Below are 21199 nucleotides of genomic sequence, written 5' to 3' on the forward strand. Positions count from 1 at the left end.
TGTAGAGGGAGGAACCTTATCCTAGGGCTTCTGCAATGAATGAAGGGGCCTTGGATCCAAGGGATCCTATCCCTTTTCTGGAAAGGCCTGTTTCAAGGCCTAACACTAGGAAGCCCCAGTGAAAGGAAAGCCAGCAGTAAATCTGTCCTGCAGACCTATCTGTGAGTAGGTCTTGCTCTTTCGTACCTGATAGACTCCTCTGCTAGCAAAGGTTTTCTGCCAGCAGCTGTTTTTCTTCCTAACCCCCTCCTGCCCGTGAATCTGCCAGTCAGGATTGCCTCGCCTAAAGTATATGTTTATTTCCTTAATGCTTGTCATACTATAAATTGGCAGGATTTTAAAAATACCGCATTTTTCGCCCGGTGCAGTGTAGGAACAGGTAATCTGGTGCAATTGTTTTTGTTTCGAAACAACTCTAAAAACAAAGCACTGCTAGTTTATTAGGGTAGTTTAAAGGTCCCTTATTGTCCAGTGTCAGAAGAACAATTAAGTTTTATCTGAACAGAGCAGGGTGTCTCTAGATACAGGTAAACAAAGCACGACGTGATATTAAGAGAGAGCGCTTGTTGCATTGATGAATCCTTTAAAAACGTGAGGGGAAGTGCCAGGTGGGGAGAACCATAGATCTGTTTCTGGATTGGAATATGTTCCATTGGAAGTTAGTAGCATATGGCAGCATAGATCTCTGTGCTGCTAGTTTTTCTACAGTTAATGTCAATTGTCTTTCATTGCTAGAATATTCTAAGAAACCTCTTGGTTTGAAAATGTGAAATGTTTATACTCGGGGAGGGGAGGTGGAGAAAGGAAGGTCAGCTTAGGAATTCCCTTTTTAGGGAGATCTACCACGCCCACTATCTTCTTCATTTGAAGGGCTCTGGCAACATATTTATTTCATAAGGTTTTTAATGAGTGACTTGTGATTGACTCTATAAATTTTTAATGTTGATATATGTGGTTGATTTCTTTATTATTTTTACTCGATACAGTTTTAATCGTAGTTTTATTACTGTTCCATTGTTTTAATTGTGTAAGCTGCCTTTGAAAAGAATTATTATTCAAGGCGGAATAAAAACGACTTCAATAAATGGAGGATAAAAGAAAATCAGAGCTTGCTTGCTTGCTTGCTTGCTTGCTTGCTTGCTTGCTTTCTTCTGACCCAAATGGTATTGTTTCCACGTGGGTAAAGGCTCGTCCTTCTCAGGGGTTTTGAAAAAGACTTCCCATTTGAGTTTTATGTCCTGTTATGTGAGTGTGAGTCCCAGATTTAGAGCAGAACCAGCTTGGAACTCCTGAGGAACAGAGATGCAGGGAAGTTGCAGAATTTCTTCAAAGGCCTCTTTACTATACAATTAAAGCTTTAATAGTGTTATGTCACAATCTTTGGTTACATAAGAGGTCCTCTGAGCCACTTTTTGTACCTAGATCATTGCCTTAAAAAATATTTCTCTTCCAAATGACTGCTCTGTAGTAGTGTCCGTTAATTGTACAGTGGTACCTCTGGATATGCACACCTCCGTTTGCGTATCCTTCAGGATGCGAACGTGGCAAACCTGGAAGTATTTTTCCAGGTTTCGCCATGCGCACATGCGCAGAAGTGCTCTACCGCTGCATGCGCAGAAGCAGTCCCTCCGGTTGCAGAAACTTTGGGATCCAACAGGAGCTCCTGAACGGATCCCTTTCTGGGGGAGAAAGAGCAAGGAGATTGTGAGCCGCTTTGAGACTCCTTAAGGGGCGTGAAAGGCGGGATATCAAGTCCAAACTCCTCCTCTTCTTCCGCAACTGGAGGTACCACTGTACAGTCACACCTCAGGTTACAGACGCTTCAGGTTGCGTGTTTTTGAGTTGCGCACTGCACCAAACCTGGAAGTACTGGAACAGGTTACTTCCGGGTTTCGGCACAGAAGCACTAAATCACGCTTTGCGCATGCGCAGAAGTGCTGAATTGCAACCCGCGCGTGCGCAGACGTGGCACTGCGAGTTGCGAACGTGCCTCCAGCACGGATCACGTTCACAACCCGAGTGTCCACTGTACTAGTTTATGTGGTTGCTGCATAATTTTGTCGTTTCAAAGTGGTTTTCATAGTTTTCAGTGCATCTTTAAAATAACTTACAATTAGCTTGGAATCTTAACAGGATTTCTATTTCATAATGGGGTACAGTATGGCATTTGACACATTCCTTCCTTCCCCCGCCTTAGGTGTGTTCACATACTTGCCTGCATATTTTGAAGCTGAGGATCTATTTGATGGGTCCGTATAACATCTGAATTGGGTTTGAGAAAGGTGTGTAGTCGTATTCTGATCTGTAGTGTTGACTCCTTGCACATGAAAGCTTTCTTCCCTCACTAATAGATTGAAAATGAGAGTACTGCTCTTTTTGTTGGAGATCTGTTTCAGTCACATTGGTCTGGTGTGCCGTACGGCATATGGTGGTATGTCAGTTGTTTGATATTGATTGGCTGCGTTTCGCTCTGGGGATTTCGGCTTCTTAAAAATGTGTCTTATGTCTGCTCACCTCCACTTTCCCTTTGCTGTTTGGCTCCATTATAAAACAGTGCTCTTAACAAACAGGATAATAAAAATCTTGAAAATCTAGGAAGCCATGAATATTTTATTCAAAACAGTAATTATGCTTTGAAGTTACACTTTAAAATTAATGTTTGGGAGATTAACAGAGGGACCTAATTGAACAGAAGAAAATGTGTATACCAATACTTCCTTGGAAAAGGGATATATTTATTTTCAATGTAAATATGGGGAAATAGTAACAGCAGGCAGGAAGAAATGTGATGTTTATGTGAAGAAAAAATGATTGGGATCATCATTTATTTCATTGGGAAATACTAATTGTGTCAGGTGAGGGTATGCCTCTCAAAGGAAACTGCACTCCATTTTGATAACATTAGGAGACACATTCTTCAACCACCACAGTTGAGTCTGGAATTCTCTGCGTTGAATCTAAGTAAGTCACTATGTGAGGGGAGTTAAATTTGCTTGCACAGTGGAACTTGGCCTTCTCCCAGGTATCCATCCCTACCACCAAATCTGCTCTGGTGAGTGTGAAGAGAGTGAGTGGGGGGGGGGGCTCAGGGGCAGGAAGAGTGAGTGAGCATCCTCTTGCACAAGTGAAAGTTGTTCTAATTGCATGCAGCCTTTTATATACCTGGATTTCAATGTTCTGTACCTTCATATTTAGGCTTTCAAAATCGAAGTCACCTGAGTAGATTTATTAGTATTGAGAAAAGAGCAGTAGCCCAATTTAGATTGCCATTGTGTTGCTGGTTTTCCAGAGGCAGAAAATAGGAGAAAATGGGGATAGTTTTTATAATGGAGGTAACTTGATTAGTGGTAAGGTTGCACAAATGGGTTGCATGTGTACACAGCCTAAGGTGAAGTATATGCAACTGAATGAACATATATTCTCAATATCTCTTCATTCCATCTGCTGTCTTTCTGAGCTCATGTTTAGATTTTAAGCTCCTTGGGACGGAGAGCAGTCCTTTTAAACTTTATGGAGTAGTACTACTACTGCTCCTACTACAACTACTGCTACTAATAAATATAGTATCCGTGGAGTCTTCTGTATCTTCTTTATATTCTCCATGAAATGTCATACACAAATCTGAATTGTAGATAGCTGAACGGGGCCTTGCGGTTGTTTAGAAAAGGTACTGTTTTGTTCCCAGTACCACAACCTAAAATCAAGGGTGCTTTTTAATCATCACTTTTAGCTTATCCGTTCAGTCACAAGGACTATAAACATCAAGCAAGAACTTGCAAGTGGCATAAAAGCTAGGATGCTCAGCTTTTCTGTAGGCATTGTAAATTTTTCATCCAAACATTACACTAAACCTGCAATTTACGTGGGGGTCATGTTCCAGCGATTGCATCTAAAGCCAAAATCGTTTGTAGTCAAAATACATTGGATTCAATGGTGGGTGGATTGCCAAAGTCTGTTTTCCTGGAAGTCCACCCCCTTTCCGCTCCCTCCCTATTTATTTATTTATTTATTTATTCATTTATTTACCAACCATGTACAGCTGAATGCACACAAGGTAAAATGCACATAAATTGCAGGGTTACTGTATTCCAAACAACTAGAAGAGTTAAATGGGATTGTTGTAGAATTCCGCTAAACTGAGCAAAGGGGACAGTGCTGAAGTTTAATGAACATTTTACTAAACCCTTTCAAAAGTGGTAATTAGGGCTTTTCATTTAAGATGCCTTGTTTTCTTATGGGGGGGGACCCTGGTAAGTAATTTTTGAAATCACTCATTTCCCCCCACCCACCCACCCACACAAAAGCTGTGCATGATTCTTTGACAAAGCAGATGATACAATCATGCAAGCCACACCTTTGTCCCTTATAAATACTTGGCATTTTATTTGTTTAAGGAGCCACAGTTAGGAGCTGTTCAGTTGCAATCTCAAGATGTTCATTTTGATTCATTCCACGCTGCCCACCTGGTGGCTAGAGAGTGAACTGTTACTTTAAAGAACAGTTTAAGTAACAACCATGCTTTGGAGTAGCAGGCAAAAGAGAGCAGTACATGTTACAGAAGTGAGTCTGCTCTGTATGCGAAGAGGGAAAATGCAGCTCACTGACTAGGTGTTTTAATGTGTTAAATCTAGGGAGAAAACATTGTTGTGTGCAGGAAATTTGACTTCCCCTGTGCTGATAGAGGACTGGATTTGCAAAGGATTCTCTTTTCCGTTTCTCTAAAACCAAAATCTGTGGCAAGATGTTTGAAATCACCAGGACGCTTAGTGCTGCTTTGTTAAATAATGAGGTAATATTTTGTCACATCTTCTGGGCAGTGTTTGGTTTTTCTTATTCTTCTCCATATGTTTAGAAAAGATTCCATCCTCAAAAGTGAGAGATTTAAAAGGGGAAAAAAGGGGGGGGGGAATAGAAATCCTTCGCTTTATTTTTCTTTTTTCTTTTTTTTAAACAACACCTCCCATCAATCATTTTGGATAACAGGATTCTCTTTTATTTGTGGTTTTAATCAGCTGCTGTTGCCTAGGACATTATGCCACGCAAGCCTTCTTAACTGCACAGTGTAGGTAGTTATTAACGCTGAATTGGCTTCTAGTATAGTCCATCTGGACTCTGTATGAGAAAGCTTGCTGGCGGTTCCTGATGCTAAGATACCCGCAACCTTTGGGATGCATGCATGGTGGAGAGGGACACAGTGCTATGAGATCACTTCTTTTAAGGGAAACTGTCATTAATGAGTCAAGAAACTGCTCATTTATGGTAAGGAAGAAGAGGGAGGGCAAAAGGACTCGTGTGGTTTCATTTTGAAAATGGATTAGCTGCATTTTGAGTCAAGTTTTTTGGGGGAGGGGGAGGTAAAGGGGGTTTCATCAAAATAGCATCTCCACTTGGAGGCTTCTCTCAGTTTATGGGTGAGAGACTTTATTGAAAATTTTGATGCTTTACAAATTGTGTCACTGCTGGTGATGCACTGGTCAGCCACCCCCCCCCCCCGAAAGATGAATGGTCCTATTGGAAATCTGATAATAAGACTGTTACCCCAGCACCAACAATAGGATTCTGCCTTTGTCTTTAGAGAGAGGCCTCTGTGGACATTGGTGCATTTGCCTTGTGGTCCCCCCCCCCCACTTGCTTTATTATTTATTTATTTCAATTCTCTTAAATATTTTTCTTGTGTGGTTCTCAGCGTTGGTGTACATTGTACAAAATGCATGGATTTTTAGGTTGGCAAGACAGCCAGTTTATGCTTGTATCTGCAATTGTATTTTAAGACAAAGAGCTGAATAATGATTCTGGACATTTAAAAAACGGTGGCTAATGAAGTGTGTTGAGACGGAGAAAAGGATGGAGAAAGGATTTCTTTACTCTGTTTAATTTTTTTTTTAACCTCTCAGAAATTAATTCAAAATCACTATTACAAATGAAACTTGCATGTTACAGCTGGGGTTCACCATCCTCTTGCCCAGCCATTTACTCTACCGTCGTACTACTTGATGTTTTTAAGTTTTGAAATGGGTTAGTTGAATCTCTTAGTTTTAAGTAGAGAGCAATCAGATCCAGAAGCAAAAGGGAAGCTTACAGTTATTTAAACAGTGTACAATTTTCTTTTTCAGCGAGTTGCTTTTATTTCAGTTTTCACTTCTTTATTTTCGTTATGGGTTATGTTTGCTCATTGTATAGTAATATTGTGGTCTCAGTGGAAGATGTGTATGCTGCATGGCCCATGGTAGTGTTTTACTCAGATGTGGCTGCATTAGAAACTGACAAACAAATCCGTTTCTAATAGCTTGGAAACGTTTTAGCTAATTTCAGATGGCACACAGAATAGTTTTGCTCAGAACATTCAGTGAGAGCATATTTTGTGTGTGTGTAAAATTGTTAATCTGAGTTGGCTATAGTATGAGCAGGTTCTAGTTTATAGACTAGGCTGCTTGAAGCAAACATATGAATAGTGAATGCGTTTTGGAAACAAACTCTTTTTTATTGCAAATGTAAATGAAAATATCCTTATCAAAAGTATTTTCACTAAGTGGGTGGACAGTGAAAAGTTTGTGACATTTTGTGTCACATTTGTGATTTTTATTTTCTCAGAAGCAAATAAGCAAAGAAATTTCCACAACCATAGCGAGACTTAAAAATGCTCTCTTGTAAAGTGTAGAAAAGCATTACTGTCTTCGTTTTGGTCTTAAACCAGAACAAAACAGTGCCTAAAACAAATCCCTAAAATCTTTTCCCCCCATTTTCTACCTGAACATTCTGCCTAAATTTTTGTGCTGAGAAATATCCCGTGACTGTAATTTTGTAAATCAAATTTACAAATTACATGAACGTCCTTTATTATGGGCAGATCTTCGGGAATTATGTAGAGACTAAACACCGTAGCACCAATGAATAAATACAGTTAAGATGCGCATTAAAGTGTTTTTGTCATATCTTTTAAGCCTAGAGGCAGATCATTAAATATGCATTTCTCTGGAAAGCAACTGTCGAGAAAGATAAGGTGGTTTAAATGGTCTAGACTTCACAGCCTTGCATGGAAGAGGTGAGGATGGAGTCAGTGGAGCATGGCTGAGGTGTAACACTTGAGTGTCAAAGTGCTGGAAACTCTAAGGTGTGGCCTGAAACTGCCCCTCTCTCTGAGTGACTGATGGAGGAAGGGGGAAAGAGGTGTGGGTAAAATCCATGCATGTGTGATGTTCCTAAACTGGCCCTTAATTACTAGACACAAGCAGCAGTTCAGAAATCTGGTCTCTGTTGTTGTAGAGGTCACCAAATCATTAACATTGTCAATCTGGCAGTAGCTAATTTCAATAGCACCTGATGTTGCAACGCCTCCTTTAGTTTCCCTAGCCAATCGGATCTTGCTTTCAGCTGACAGATGGTCCCATAAATGGATGTAAAAAGGAGAAGCTGCTAGCCAATTTCATCAAGGCTCTATTCAGTTGTTAGCTACGTTTTAAAATCAGGGGGCTTCATCACAGTGCTTGGGTTTTTGTTTTGTTTTCCTCATTTTGCTGCACCCTACAACAGCACTGTGTGTTTTGTGGATTTTTGATTTTGATTTTTAATTTATAAAAAAAGATACCATTCTAACACATTTAGTTCCCTGAAACCATATCAAATCCTTAGAGGAATTGAAGCCTTGCAAGACCTATTATTTGCCATTAAGAATGGTTATGGTAGGTATTAGTAGTTTTTAAAATCTGTTTGTTACAGCAGTCTTTCATAGTCTGTGTATAGAACATATAGCTTTCCCCAAGTCTGCATTTTAATCAGTCTGTGTTGTCACATGAGTTTAGTTTGCTCCCGCTGGCTCGCTTGTTAAATGTCTTTCTCCCTTCATTTATCTTCCTTCTCGCTCTCTCCTGCTCTCTCTCGCATTGATATACTTGCCTCGCTTTTAATAAAGGGCAGCCGCGATGTACTTTGCCATTTTAAGGTCATTATCATTTCTCTTTTGGAATAAAGAAAAGGCTGGTTTCCAGCACGAGGCTGCGTGTGGCCAACAGAAATGCTGAAGGCGGGGGTTGGGGTGGTTATTTCCCCCACATTCACACGCGGGCATCACACACGCAAAATGGAATCCTTGAAAAAAATAAAATAAGGAGGCAATTGCCTTGGGACTGATACTTTTTGGTTTGGTGTATTGCGCAGTAGGCATGGTATTTCTTCCTTCCTTCCTTTTTTTTTAAGAGAGTGATTTATAGGAGCTTCAGTAAATGCTGCATATTGTATTTCAAAGAGTTTCCTGTCATGACCTCATAAAAAGAGGAGGCGGCTTGCATGTGTACCAGCGCCTAGTATATGCCGATTTGTTGCATCGTTGGGCAGGAGTTCTGTAAGAAGGAATGTCAGCTTTTACATAACGTTCTTTTTGCTTTTGACACTGTGCGGGGCTGTAAGGGTCCATCTTTGTGATCACAGATGGAGTGGAATGGCTTGAAAATGGTAAGTGGATGCCGGCAGCAAACTGTCCATATAGGCTTGGTGCAGTTGGTATGCCTTGTGAATTATGCTTCTTTAGGGTGGCAGATTGCGAGCCATAAATAAAATTACAGGTTGTTTTGGCTTTTAATGGGGGCACCTGTGTATGTAATGTGTATGTACAACTATTATATAAATATAGTCAAGTGTCGTGGCACTGAGTGTTTCATCCAGTGAGCATGCATTTGAATGATCTCCGCTGACAGTCGCGGTGCTTTTGTAGTGTGTCCCCAGCACAAGACGCCTTTTAATCTTCATTTGTGCTGCACGATTGCTAAGTTGAAATCTAATGACTGCATGTACTGTTGCCGTAGAATCCAAACACTATTGTGAAACAAGGGTGCTTTCTTTTCTGCCGAAGGAAGTTAAATCCATTGGTGTGATAGTAGTATTTCTATTTTTGGAGCATTCTTCCAGCAGAGAAAAATCAGAAACTACATGACTTGTTCTCTCTACTCCCCCCCCCCCTCCCCACCACCCCCTTCGCTGTTTCTTGTGCTTTCCTTATAGATTGTGCAAAATGGCTCTATCAAATATGGACTTTTGAATCTTTCAGAACAGAGCAAATCACGGAGGTGGGGGGCAGCAGGAGGGAGGGAAAAGGCATTAACATTCACCTCATTCTTCCTACTTTTGTTTCAATTAAACATTTTGCAGGCGTTCCCTCTTCTCTCTCTGGATATTTATTATAAACTGGGAAACAAAGCTATGGTCTTTTCCCTATTCTTATAGGATTTCTTTGTCTAGCTGCTTGTTTTGATGGGTGTAAAACAAATAAGATTAGACTGAGCAGCCGAACTGAAAGCGATAGCTGGGAGGAAAAGCCAATGAAAGGTTGCCGGGGAAACGAGCATTGGGGAAGCTGAGTGGGGGAGCAGGTGGCAGTCATGTGGGAATACTGCAAACAGCGTAAAAAAATTCTGGGGCTACCTCAATTATCTTTGGTGTTCTTTGTGGCAGTCACAACTTTAATTATTCTTTATAAATAAGTGTTAATTACATTTCTGGCTCAAGCTTACAGTGATTTCTAGAATCCTTTTTTTCTGCATCTGTTCTTTTTCTGCGTATGGTGGGTGGGGGCTCTTTAACCATTTTATTTCTGATGTGAAATTGCATGTGCAAGAAAGTACAAGGCGCAAGGGAAGCAGAACACTATAAGGATACAGGATGCTGAATGGAACTAGCAGACTTGCAAATGCTCTCTTAGAGTATTCATCAAATGTCAGGGTGAGAACTGTGCACAAACTTACCCTAAGTAAAGGTTTTTATGTGGAAGTGCTGTTCGTTGTGTGTTTTATGAAATGACATGGTTCTGTAGTGGAATCATTATTTAATGTAAATACAGCCTGTCATTTAGTTTATGCATGGAATCGCAGATTTCAAATATAATGAAACTACTCTTTTTCCTACCCAACTTAATTTCCACAGTCTTACAGATCTTTTATTGCAATACGTTATCTGTCTTTTGTGAAGCAGTACTTAAAATACAAAAATATAAGCTAGGTGCTGTTAAGAACAAACTTAAGTATCTGTTGCTAATTTTTATGGTGCCATATGTTGTCGGGCACAAAATAATAGCATAGCATCTCTTAAAAGAAGGTAGTGGGCATGTAAAGCATTAGAAGACTTTGTTGGTTGGCAGGTGATGGTAAATATAATACAGAAGGCTAAGGATGCACATGCCCGGAATGTATGGCAAGGATAAAAGAGAAGCATACCAGAAATACAGGGGCACACCTTTTATGCTTGCCAAATTTTGCATTCCCTTTCTTTGGCACATAATTTGAATGATCAGTTAGAATGGAAATGCTAGTGTTTAGAAGGATTAAAAGACGAGAAATCAAGTCTGCTTGGATTTCATTCCTTAACTAATTCTTTTGGAGACTTCAGGGTAGACGAAATTGACCATGTTGCTATATAGGAAAAGAAAGTTGTATGGGTTCATATATGGAAACTGGTGAATTTTAAAAAATCATTTTCAGATGCAATATTATGTTCATAATCTTCATTCCACATTCAGACTATTGAGTGTCTCCCTCCCCATTCTCATAGAGTATTGGCATACAGCTCTATTGTTTTCTTGAATCATTTTGGTAGGTGTTTTTTTTAGGGTTTTCTTTTCATCTACTCTACACAATTTTAGTGTAGATTTTCATTTCCTCCTCACATATATCTCATTGGCATTGAGCTATCAGATTTTTGGTGCCAGAGATGGATGTAATATCCATAGCTTCTATGTATATGTGGCTCTTTATTTACTGTTAGCTTATACACATAAGATTTTCTTGGATAACATGAAAGCTTATGAATAGAACCTTTGTAGAAGAAAAATATATAAAACCAGCAGATTATTTATGATTGTTTCTGCACTGAACCTTTAATTGCATACCTAAAGCAGGTGAGATGTGTGAAGCATTTTATTTAAATATCTATAGTTTACAAAATTCTAGTCAGGACAAATAGTTATGGATTGTTTAAATATTGACTCCATACTTTAATTTATAATTATTCCTATTGCAGTGCACATAACTAATGAAACTGGCACGTTACATAGAAAGATGCTCTTCTAGGTGGACATCTTTCCTTTGGCTCCTTTCTTTTTGTTGCCTCTTTTGGCTGCGTTGGTAAAGGAAGAACTAGCATGCTGTATTAGAGAATCACAACAAAGGGGTGACCAAAAAAAGAATCACAACAAAAGGATGCTTCCAGTGGTGGGCTTGGTTATATTCTCTTCTTAATAGGCATAGAAGAGTTCTAAACCTCTAGAGTTCAAACTTCAATGGATTATTTTTTCAGTGTTCTGGAATCTTAATAAATTGTTTTTTGGTAATACCTTTTCTTTTTTCTTTTTTCAATCTTCCACACGTTTTGCCCCATAAGTTATGTTTTAAAAACTTTTGAATGCCTAGTATGTCGCTGGGAAAGCTTGTTAGGAGTTACTACATACGTAACATTAAGACTTATGTATGCATGACCTTGTGGAGAGGTTATGGTTCTAGGCTGTGCATGATTACCCACATAAAGTAACTTCAGGAGTATATAAATCCTTGATATTTTTGTACATAATCCAGGACCTTAAGATACAGAGTGGGCATGGAGTACAGCTTGAATATTTAATTGCACTTGCAGCGTTGTCACACTTTTCAGTTCCTCTGTTGTGTGGCATTAACTATATGTGATTATATGCCTTCTTATTTGGTTTGACTTTGGGGCATCTGACAGAATACCCTCTGATACACTGGCAAATACTGCAATGCAGTATTTTTTTCAATGTCATTGGGGTTTAGGGAGAAAAGAATTGCAAGAAATTTTATGCAGGGCTGAATCACTGATGGCATCAGATTTTGTAAAATTGGCCAGTACCTTTTGGAAAGGCAATTACCCATCTTCTGCCATTTCTGCTCTTCTCTCAGAGGTAGATGAGTGAGTGGGGTGTATGTGTCTGCGTGTTTATGCATGCGAGCATGTGCGCACTTGTGCTTCTATTGCTTTGGTTTAGTAAATCTAAACACATTTGGTCTTCTGTGAGAACAGACAAGGTTGCATGAGATGTACATAATCCTATGGTAGAAAAATACATAATTCAGTGAAAACATTTATTCTTTTCATCCCTTTCTAAAAAGTACTTTGGCTAAACTTATCCTATATTTTTAGTTTATTATAACCAGTGAAGAATATGTTCGTTTACATTAAACACAGATTTACTATGTACAGGAGAGCTATCAGCAATGTTCAAAATTTACTTAGCTATTCCTTCAGGCGATCTCCTAAACACCTTAAAGTGTAGAAGACTTATAGGTCACTAGCTTAGAGTTGAAGAAAAGAAAGCAGAGGTAGTAAATTTATATGCCATTGCAAAAATTGTGTAAACTAAGCTGTCAAGGGAAAATGAAGGGATAAACAGAGGAGGGAATGTACCAATCCAGTATGAGAGATAATGGACAAATTTTGAATTTGTGTAGTAGAAGTGTCAATAGCTTGACTTCGTATGCTTTTTGCTTTAATTATTATCTATGTTTCTTCTTAAATGATAGCATGGGGCAGCAAAAACATTCCCTTATTAATTGTTTTGACAATAGTTTTGGAGCAGCAATGTTTTTAAAAAGCCGTGTAGCTGTATATGGCGAACATATATTTAATATTTGTAATAATTTGATGGGATTCCCACAACTAGAAATCATTTATGTATTAATTCATTAAGAATTACCTCCATGGCCAGGGCTATTTATTTTCTCTAATAACTACATTAGTTTGCTTTAGCCATGGCACAGCTTTTGTGCCCATGGGGCCCTGTAGAAGTAAAGAGGAAACTGAGAATAATTCCCATCCATTATTCTTCCCTTAACTGTACCTTTTAATATGAGGTAGTAATCTAGAAGAGCCAGGAAATACCAAGAAGCAGCGAGAAACCCTTAATTAAATTGGATAAAAAGGCAGAGAGAACATTGAAGAAACAAGGTCAGTTAAAGGCTGAACATGCTTTTTAGAAATGCTCTATGCAAGGCTGGCTGGGGCTATATTTGGGAATGAGAACATATATAAAATGCTGAAATGTTCCTTTGTTGCTAAGGTGAACACAATTATGCCCAGTACTCTACCGTGATGGGCAGATGAGATGTCCTTGGCCTGGCCTCTTAAGAGGTACTTTAATTTTAAATTAGCTTGTATCATTAAAACCAGCAGAGACAATGCTGTGGGCATATGTGGTTATCTGCACATGCAGGAGCACTGGATTGGGTGTTGATCCAATGTGTTGTGTGCCATTTCAGTGATCCTAAACCTTGATGATACAGGGGATATTCTGTTTGCCTGTTTACTTGAAACTGATGCACATGAATGTAGAAGTTGTAGTCATTTGTAACACTTCAAGGAAAATCCTTGCAAAGCACTTCTGTGTGTGCTTAAGTGTTTCTGAGTGTTGGCTTTGGACTGTGATACCACTGGATCCTTTCCAGTAGACAACATCTTTAAATTCTGATCACTTTTGCATTGCCCTAGGCATATTTGCTTTTTGATTGATATGATACGTAGACACTCGTAATTTCTAACTCCCTGTAGATTGGAATATTGACCAGAAATACGCCTGTGTTGTAACCTAGAAGTTTTATAGGCAATGTTAGAAATTCACTTGCATTGTAACAATAAGCAGTACTTCACTCTGGATGGTAATGTAAGTTGGCCTTGCAGAATAGCCTTTTTGATATTCACTCTGCTGGTTAGTGTATTTATTCTCCAGGTTGCACCTGAAAAATAGCAGACGGGCTCCATCTTCATAAAGTGCCCTCTGTAAGCAGACTTAGCAGTGGGAAAGAGCTGTGAAAAATGAAGTGTACCAGTCAAACTTGTTTAAAAACTCTCCAAGCTGAATTATAGTTAATAAAGGAGTGTTGTCTTTTCCATCGCTTTCTCTAACAAAGGTATTTTGGAATTAACATAGAAGTAAGTAGTAGTGGGATAACTTTCCCCACCAATTAGTTCTAACTGGAGCTGGCCTTTTAATGACTAAGACCTCAGTGTATTATCAGCTTACATAAGAATTACAGAAGCCTCTGCCCCATGGATTTCAAGACATATTGGTTGTCGTAAGAAAAACCTAAACCTAAAACAGCTTTTCCATTAAAAACAACACCCTACACTTGTGTTCTACTTTTTGTGGAATACAAGGGTATTCTTATTCTGTTAATGTTTATCATCACTAAAGCACACTGATAACTAAGATTAGACATATTTCATATGAGAATTGTGTTAACATACATTTGGCCTTGAAAGCTTCCTGTCAGTGCATATAAAAATGGAAATCAGTCTGGTGTTTATCACAAGCTTAAAAGACAAAGGCTGTGATTCTGCATTCAAGCTGCTTAAATCTTAGTGACCTCAATGAAATTTAAGAAGCCTAACTGCAGAATTTCCTGTCAAAATCAGGGCCTAAAGACAGTTGAATTACAGTATTCTGTTTACCTGCAGACCTAGAATCTAGATTTTAATTCCCTCTGGAGTCAGATAGAAATGCCCACTGAAACATTCAGATACCTTTTCCAACATCTTCTGCAACCTTTAGGATATTTTGAAAGGTGCTAGTAGTTGAGCTAATGTGAAACCTTCAAGTAGAATACGAAGGGAGAAGGTTGAACCATATAAAGTGAAACTACTAGAACAGGGTATGCCCACAAGCTATTGGGAGTTGAAAGAGACATGTGTTTTGAAGGTTGAACCACCATCTAAAATGTGTTACATTATCTGTCTGCTCATAAAGTCAAAGAAGAAGCATACGTGGTCTTTTCTTCTGCCACCATCCATCTAACACTGGCACTTTTTTGGTGCTGCCATCAATGTATACTCCAACTGTAAGCATTTCTTAGTACTGAATTAGTTATTGAACTGAAGGTAATCCTAGTGCAGCAGTTGCGGCTCATTAGTGCAGTGGGAATGAGTGCAACAAATGCATATTTTTGGGATGAAGCAGGCCACTTATTTATTTTGGATTATTCAGCAGATAAGCAGTGTTGGCATGGCCGTCAGGCAAGGAGCTGGTCTTCATTTGAATCAGTGTTGGAATAAATACTGCTGCCAGACAGTTGGGAAGCACCCATGAGAGTTGGCCAGCATTAGACTCTGATGTGGTGTAGACCGGGCATCTGGGTTCCCACTGGGGGGGGGGAGGCCGGGCCCCTTTTGAGTTAGGGGTGTGGCTTGATTCCCCCCCCCCCCCAATCCCAAGACCTCTTATGGAGGTTCTCATTGTGTTGAGATCCTGCCCAATGCCATTCCACCCAAGGTTGTCACAAAGTATAGAATGCGTAACAGAATGACCTTGACCATCCTGCCCACCTAGTACTTTTGCCAGATCCTGTGGGACATTGCAAGAACTGGCTGGGGAGGCCGCAGCCTGGCGGCTGCTGATCCACCAGACAGCGGCATCCTGCACAAAAGGCATGGGAAGCAATGGTATAACATATTGGTTCAACTTTATCTACAGGTTTTGTTCTTACATTTAGTATGAAACAAACGTGGTATTTCAGAAATAGAAATGGGATCCAGACAAAAGGTTGCTTGAATGCAGTGAGCAGTTTTTAACAGCTCATTTTCAGTTTTAACTTTGAACTTGTAAATTTTATAATTTATGTTTTATAATTAACATCTACAGTGATGTCTCTCTTCCCCCCTTTTTCTTTTGGCCTCTGTTGCTGGGCTGCTGTTGAAATGCATGTATTTTTGATTACATAAATATCCATATCTCTTTCTAATGTGTGCCAGGTGTGCTGTTAAGGTGCAGCTTTTACAGTGCCACATTGCAGGAGCCTTTTAAGAAGCAAGCTCCACTGAATTCATTGAGGCTTAATCCTACTTAAGGAGGGCTACAGCTTTGGAGCATCAGTTGTTCTTTCTGTAAGAACAGCTATTGTAGCGAATTAGCCAGGTCTAGACAGATTCATGCATTGTAAAGGCAAACTTATAATGCAATCCTATTCATATCTATACAGAAGTAAGCTTCATTGAAATCATTTTGACCTGCAGCACAATCCTAGCCATGGCTACATCAGTACATGTCCTACTGTATTCAGTAGGGGGTTTGGATTACATCTTTACTCCTAGGTAAGTGTATTTAGGATTGCAGTGTTAGTATAGCAACTAAAACGGCTTTGAATGTGCCCATTTGAAGGAACCAATTCAGTAGCTCTGCATAGTAGCATATGTGTTTGGAACACTTCAAAAACTTTACTGCGAGTTTAACCTACTCAGAGAATCTTGAATGTGGTTAATGAGTTGACATCATGTTTGATCGTTCAGAAAGTGTGGTGTATATTTAACAGTAGAACTGCTATTTCTGTAAAATGAGTATATTTTTAGTATCTTTTCTTTGCTAGCACTAGATCTGAAGAAAATATTTGTAAGTTGAATATTTGATGAAGTGGAAAATAAAAGCTGAAATTAACACTGTGCTTCTTACACAACTTTATTTGGAAGTTTAGTTAGCTGTGGAAATCATGAGGTGTGAGTTAGCAGCACATTTTAGTGAAGGAGGAGGAAACAATATTTTTCCACCACAGTTTTGGTCTTTAAAAGGCTTCAGTCTGCATCCCAACAGTCCAAGTCCTGGTATACGCACGCAACATAATGAGATGGTAGAATGAGGCAGTACCCACTTAAACCTGCAGGTGATAGGGAGTGCCAGGCCCTAAGATGCTAGTTTTCACTTGCAGAGAAACTTCTGCATAGGGGGATTTTTTAATATTAAAAAAAAAAAAAAGATTTATACCTGTAGCCCATCCTGTGACCGGTCTCTGTCACCTCATTTTGCTGAATATGCAGACCAGACCTAAGCTGCCCTTCTGCGGCTGTAGTTGCACATAACAACATAGCTAGCTCTCTGTATTATCACTTCATTGTCATGTCCTATACACTTGAAATGAACTGATAGGTTATTCTCAATTTGTGAACAAAGTAGGAGACAGTATGAATGTAGGTGGACAGTAATTGAACATCATGCACCATTTGCGAGGTGTTACTAATCCTGTTGGGGCAGAGCTGTTTTGTAACCAGAATTTAATCTGTATTGTTCTCTACACAATTATTTTGTTATGGTATGCAGTGCCATGATCAACTTCAGGTGAGGAAACTTCAGTTAATTTAGGGTAACCAATTTGTTGTTGTTGTTTTTTTAAAAAAAATAATAATCCTATAATCTATATTTTACCATTTTAATCTGAGATTTCTTTGTAGGATGAGGTGCTCATGGGAAGATAGGAAACACTGTTTATATTGTATGGTTATATTGGATACAACTGTAGTTTAAACTTGAATATCTCAAGTTTACCTATTTGACTGTCACAGCCTCAGCTGTCTTGGGAATCAGATATTGGCTTTGATAGAATATAATGAATTTTGTATACTTTAATATTTTCAGGGTGAAATTTTGCATGACAATTACTATACACATTTATAGCTCTATATTTGAAAATAGTTTCTTATTGGCTTGACTTGTTCACAATGATGAAACCTTGTTTGTATAACATAACATAACATAACATAACAAGTGCTCCTATTTTGTTCTGTCAAAGTATATATTAGAAGGCTTTATTACTGCCTTAAACGTCCAGCTGACTGTAACTGAATGGTCATTTAGAGTTTTATGCAGGAAGTATATCCCATTTGTAATATGTCATCTGCTGTTTGTTCTTCAGTGTAGCATTCGCCTGTGTTGTTACATGCTGCTCACATTTGACAGCAATGAAGTATTTTATTCACATGCAAACTTAAGTTCATCTTTGCAAAACTTGCTGGTTTAGCAATATACCATCTTGTCTGTCTTTCAAAAGCTTTAGAATAACTGAAAAGTTGCAGCAGTAGGTGTTTGGTATCTCTGTGCAGATCTTGTCCATTTTTTGCCCTTGGAATATACTTTTCATACCTAGAGCTATGCTGGAGTCATGACCCTTAGACCACGTGTATACCATGCCATCCCTTTGGTTAGTGTTCTTTTCATCATGGTACACAGTGCACCTCAAAGCACCAAAAATGTATTGTTCTTTTATTCAGCTGCACCTGCTCCTGAGCATTTCAGACTGGCGAGAAATGCCTTAGTTACCTTGGGATTAGATAGCTGCCACATCCTTAAATGGGGTTGCCTTTAACAGAGTCTACAGAAGCTCCAATTTGTTCAGATGCAGCAGCTAAACTTATTGGAGTTGTTTGTTGTTGGGACATGTAGTTTTCATTTGCAACAACTGCAATTCAGAGTCTTGATGATGACCCTTTAAAAGCCCCAAGTGACTTGAGGTTTTCTCCTTCCATACCATCCTACCTATTCCTTCAGACCTTCTAGAGTGGGCTCTCCAAGTCGCAGCAATGGCCGAGGCACAGTTGGTTGCAATGGGACATGGAAAAGATCCTTCTCCATTTGTGTACCTAAATAGCAGAACTCCTTACCTCAGGAGATGCATTTAGCCTCTTTTTATTGGTCTTGTGCCACCAGCTGAAGACAGTTCTTTCCTCGCAGGCATTTGCCAAGCAGTATAATATAATATTAGTGCACTGGTCCCTGGTTTTAAAGTTTCCTTTATTTGCTGGCAGTTCTTTTTTTAGAATTTAATGTGAGGGTTTTCCTTTTTAAAAAGCGTTAGATCTTATGTTTTAATATTGGAGGGTAGATGCATTTATTTGATACATCTAATAAAGAAATAAAAAGTAGCATTGAGACTAGATTCAGAGGTAAAAATGAGACAGTCAAGTTTGATAAAATCCCATCAGAGCAGTTTCTGCATGCGCTGTAGATGGAAGTGAGTGGCAGATGGGGCTTGCCAACCTGGGAAGGTAGCTCATTTAGGAGAAGGAAAACTAATCCTGAACCTCTGCTGCCTTGCGGAATATCTTCAGAAGAAGAAAAGGCTAAGGAGTAAAGCCTACACAAATCCACAGTAGAGTCCCTAAGATGGTTGGATGGCTCCTTGTACGCTTCATTCCGTCAGCAGCTCTAGCCAAGCTGATAACCATGCTCAATGATATCAAACACTACAGCAAGGTCCAGAAGTGAGAACCAGAATCCCACCTCCATCCCCCGGTCGTGATCTTTGTAAAGGTTTCATGGACAGACCATAACCCAAATAGAAATGGATCTCAATAGAAGTGCTATCCAAGAATGCTTGCAGCTTGCCCTATCACAACACTCTCCACCACATTCCCCGAAGGGGTTTTTGTGACTGTTAGTTTTTCTGTTCAAGGAGTCAAGGCACTCTATTTTAAAAATGTCATCTATTAAATAAATATTGCTGGAATTTTAGTGAGCAGCTGTAATTACAGGTGTGATAGTGTTAAACTTCTAAATATAACTATATATCACCAGAAATGTTTTCAAAGACAAAACATGTAACATATCAACTGATCTGTAGAAAATGCAACTTGGAAAGAGACATTGCACATACTTTTGTAAACCAAACCAAAAAATCTTTAATAAAAATACATTTAAAAACAAAACAAAAAATAGATACTACTTAATTGTAAACAAAACATGTAAACTGATTTAATAGTATAGTTTTGCTGGGGGAACTTGAGTAACAGTGCCATGATGTTCAACTGATAGAAGTAGAAAATAAATACTCTTGTGTTCATCCAGGTAGTAGTAATATCAGTGATAGTAATATCAGACTACATGAAGTATTTAGTGTCATTTGTGCCCTCTCCTCGGCTTCTTCCACAATTTAACATTTTGGTATGCCTTTTCCCTCTAAATTTTGGTTTCTAAACTTTCCATCATTTCAACTCTCCCCACACCCTTTAAAAATAGTTGTGAATATGTTTCAGACCATGGGTAGGCAAACTAGGGCCCGGATCCGGCCCAATCGCCTTCTAAATTGGCCCCCGGACTTTTCAGAAATCAGCGTGTCTTTAAATGAGTAGAATGTGCCCCTTTATTTAAAATCCCTCTCTGGGTTATTTGTGGGGCCTATCTGGTGTTTTTACATGAGTAGAATGTATGATTTTATTTAAAATGCATCTCTGGGTTATTTGTGGGGCATAGGAATTTGTTCTCCCCCCCCCCAAAAAAAAATATAGTCCGGCCCCCCACAAGGTCTGAGGGACAGTGGAAAAGTTTGCTGACCCCTGTTTCAGACCTAGATTACATGTCATAAAGTGTGCACCAGTGTATATCCAAAGAATCATACCTATAAAACAAACATTTCAGTATTATCAAATGTTTCATTTCTAAGGATCTGTTTTAATAATATATATATTTATGTCCTACCTTCCTTTCATTGTGGAACTGAAGGTTGCATGCAAAGGAGTCCCAAGTGAGCTCCCACCCAGAGCATTAATCAGATTCTGCTTCAGCAAAGTTGTTACAGTGGTACCTCGAGTTAAGAACTTAATTCATTCTGGAGGTCTGTTCTTAATCTGAAACTGTTCTTAACCTGAAGCACCACTTTAGCTAATGGGGCCCCCTGCTGCCGCTGCACCGCCAGAGCACAATTTCTGTTCTCATCCTGAAGCAAAGTTCTTAACCCGAGGTACTCTTTCTGGGTTAGCGGAGTCTGTATCCTGAAGTGTATGTAAACCGAGGTACCACTGTACTTCATTCCCTTCCAACCATGCTCACATCAGTCCTTACATGAGACTTTATTTATTTTACAGTGAATTAGCACTTTAGATGGCCATCTCTCTTCTACAAGTAGGAAATACTAAAATACTTTCTATCTTCATCCTAGATCTGCCAGATAAACTGGTTGTAAATACTTTCCCAAGGAATGGTTTGTTACTCTGTTGCAAACTCGTAATTGGTGCCTGCCTGTTAAAGGCCACCATCCATTCTAAGGTTGGATATAGGAGATAAAAAGATATGTATTTGGTGAGACAGGATTATATGTTTTTATTTCCAGGCATTTGGTGAGAGAAAGTAGTATGTTTTTATTTCCAGCTTTTAGTATTAAGTACCCGCTAAAGGAGCGACTCAAACATTAGATGGCCAGACATTATATACTTGCACTGCTTTCTACAAATTTCACTCTATCCCCAATTCCCTTCCTAAGAAATCACTAATGATGTTGTTCTGCGCTACTTTTTCTTTCTCTCTCTCAAGATAGTTACTTGTACAGAATCAAATACATTATCATTAATCACACTGTTTTCAGTTTCATCAAATGAAAGTGTATTTTAGGACTGGGTAATGGGGGAGCAGAAATAGATCATTAGCATTGCCCATTGCTTTGTGGATGTGTAGTAC

At 39.0% G+C, this 21199-nt stretch overlaps 1 protein-coding gene across 7 annotated transcripts in view; it reads left to right on the forward strand.

Moving 5' to 3' along the window:
- ELAVL4 (ELAV like RNA binding protein 4) overlaps positions 1–21199 on the forward strand; it is a 94234-nt gene that overhangs the window by 8977 nt on the left and 64058 nt on the right. For 2 of the 7 annotated variants that reach the window (XM_081868285.1, XM_081868287.1), the window contains exon 1: positions 5128–5259. The exons of 1 other annotated variant lie outside the window; for it this stretch is intronic. In XM_081868285.1, the coding sequence (XP_081724411.1) occupies positions 5143–5259 (117 nt within the window). In that variant the 5' untranslated portion in view covers positions 5128–5142. Of the gene's footprint in view, positions 1–4549; positions 4790–5127; positions 5260–7444; positions 7680–8087; positions 8449–9425; positions 9712–21199 lie in introns of those variants that run through there. 4 more of the 7 variants (XM_081868289.1, XM_081868291.1, XM_081868290.1 and 1 more) reach the window with 4 other exon arrangements.

This window comes from Podarcis erhardii, assembly GCF_964252035.2.
Source record: "Podarcis erhardii genome assembly, chromosome: 6".
Taxonomy (NCBI): domain Eukaryota; kingdom Metazoa; phylum Chordata; class Lepidosauria; order Squamata; family Lacertidae; genus Podarcis; species Podarcis erhardii.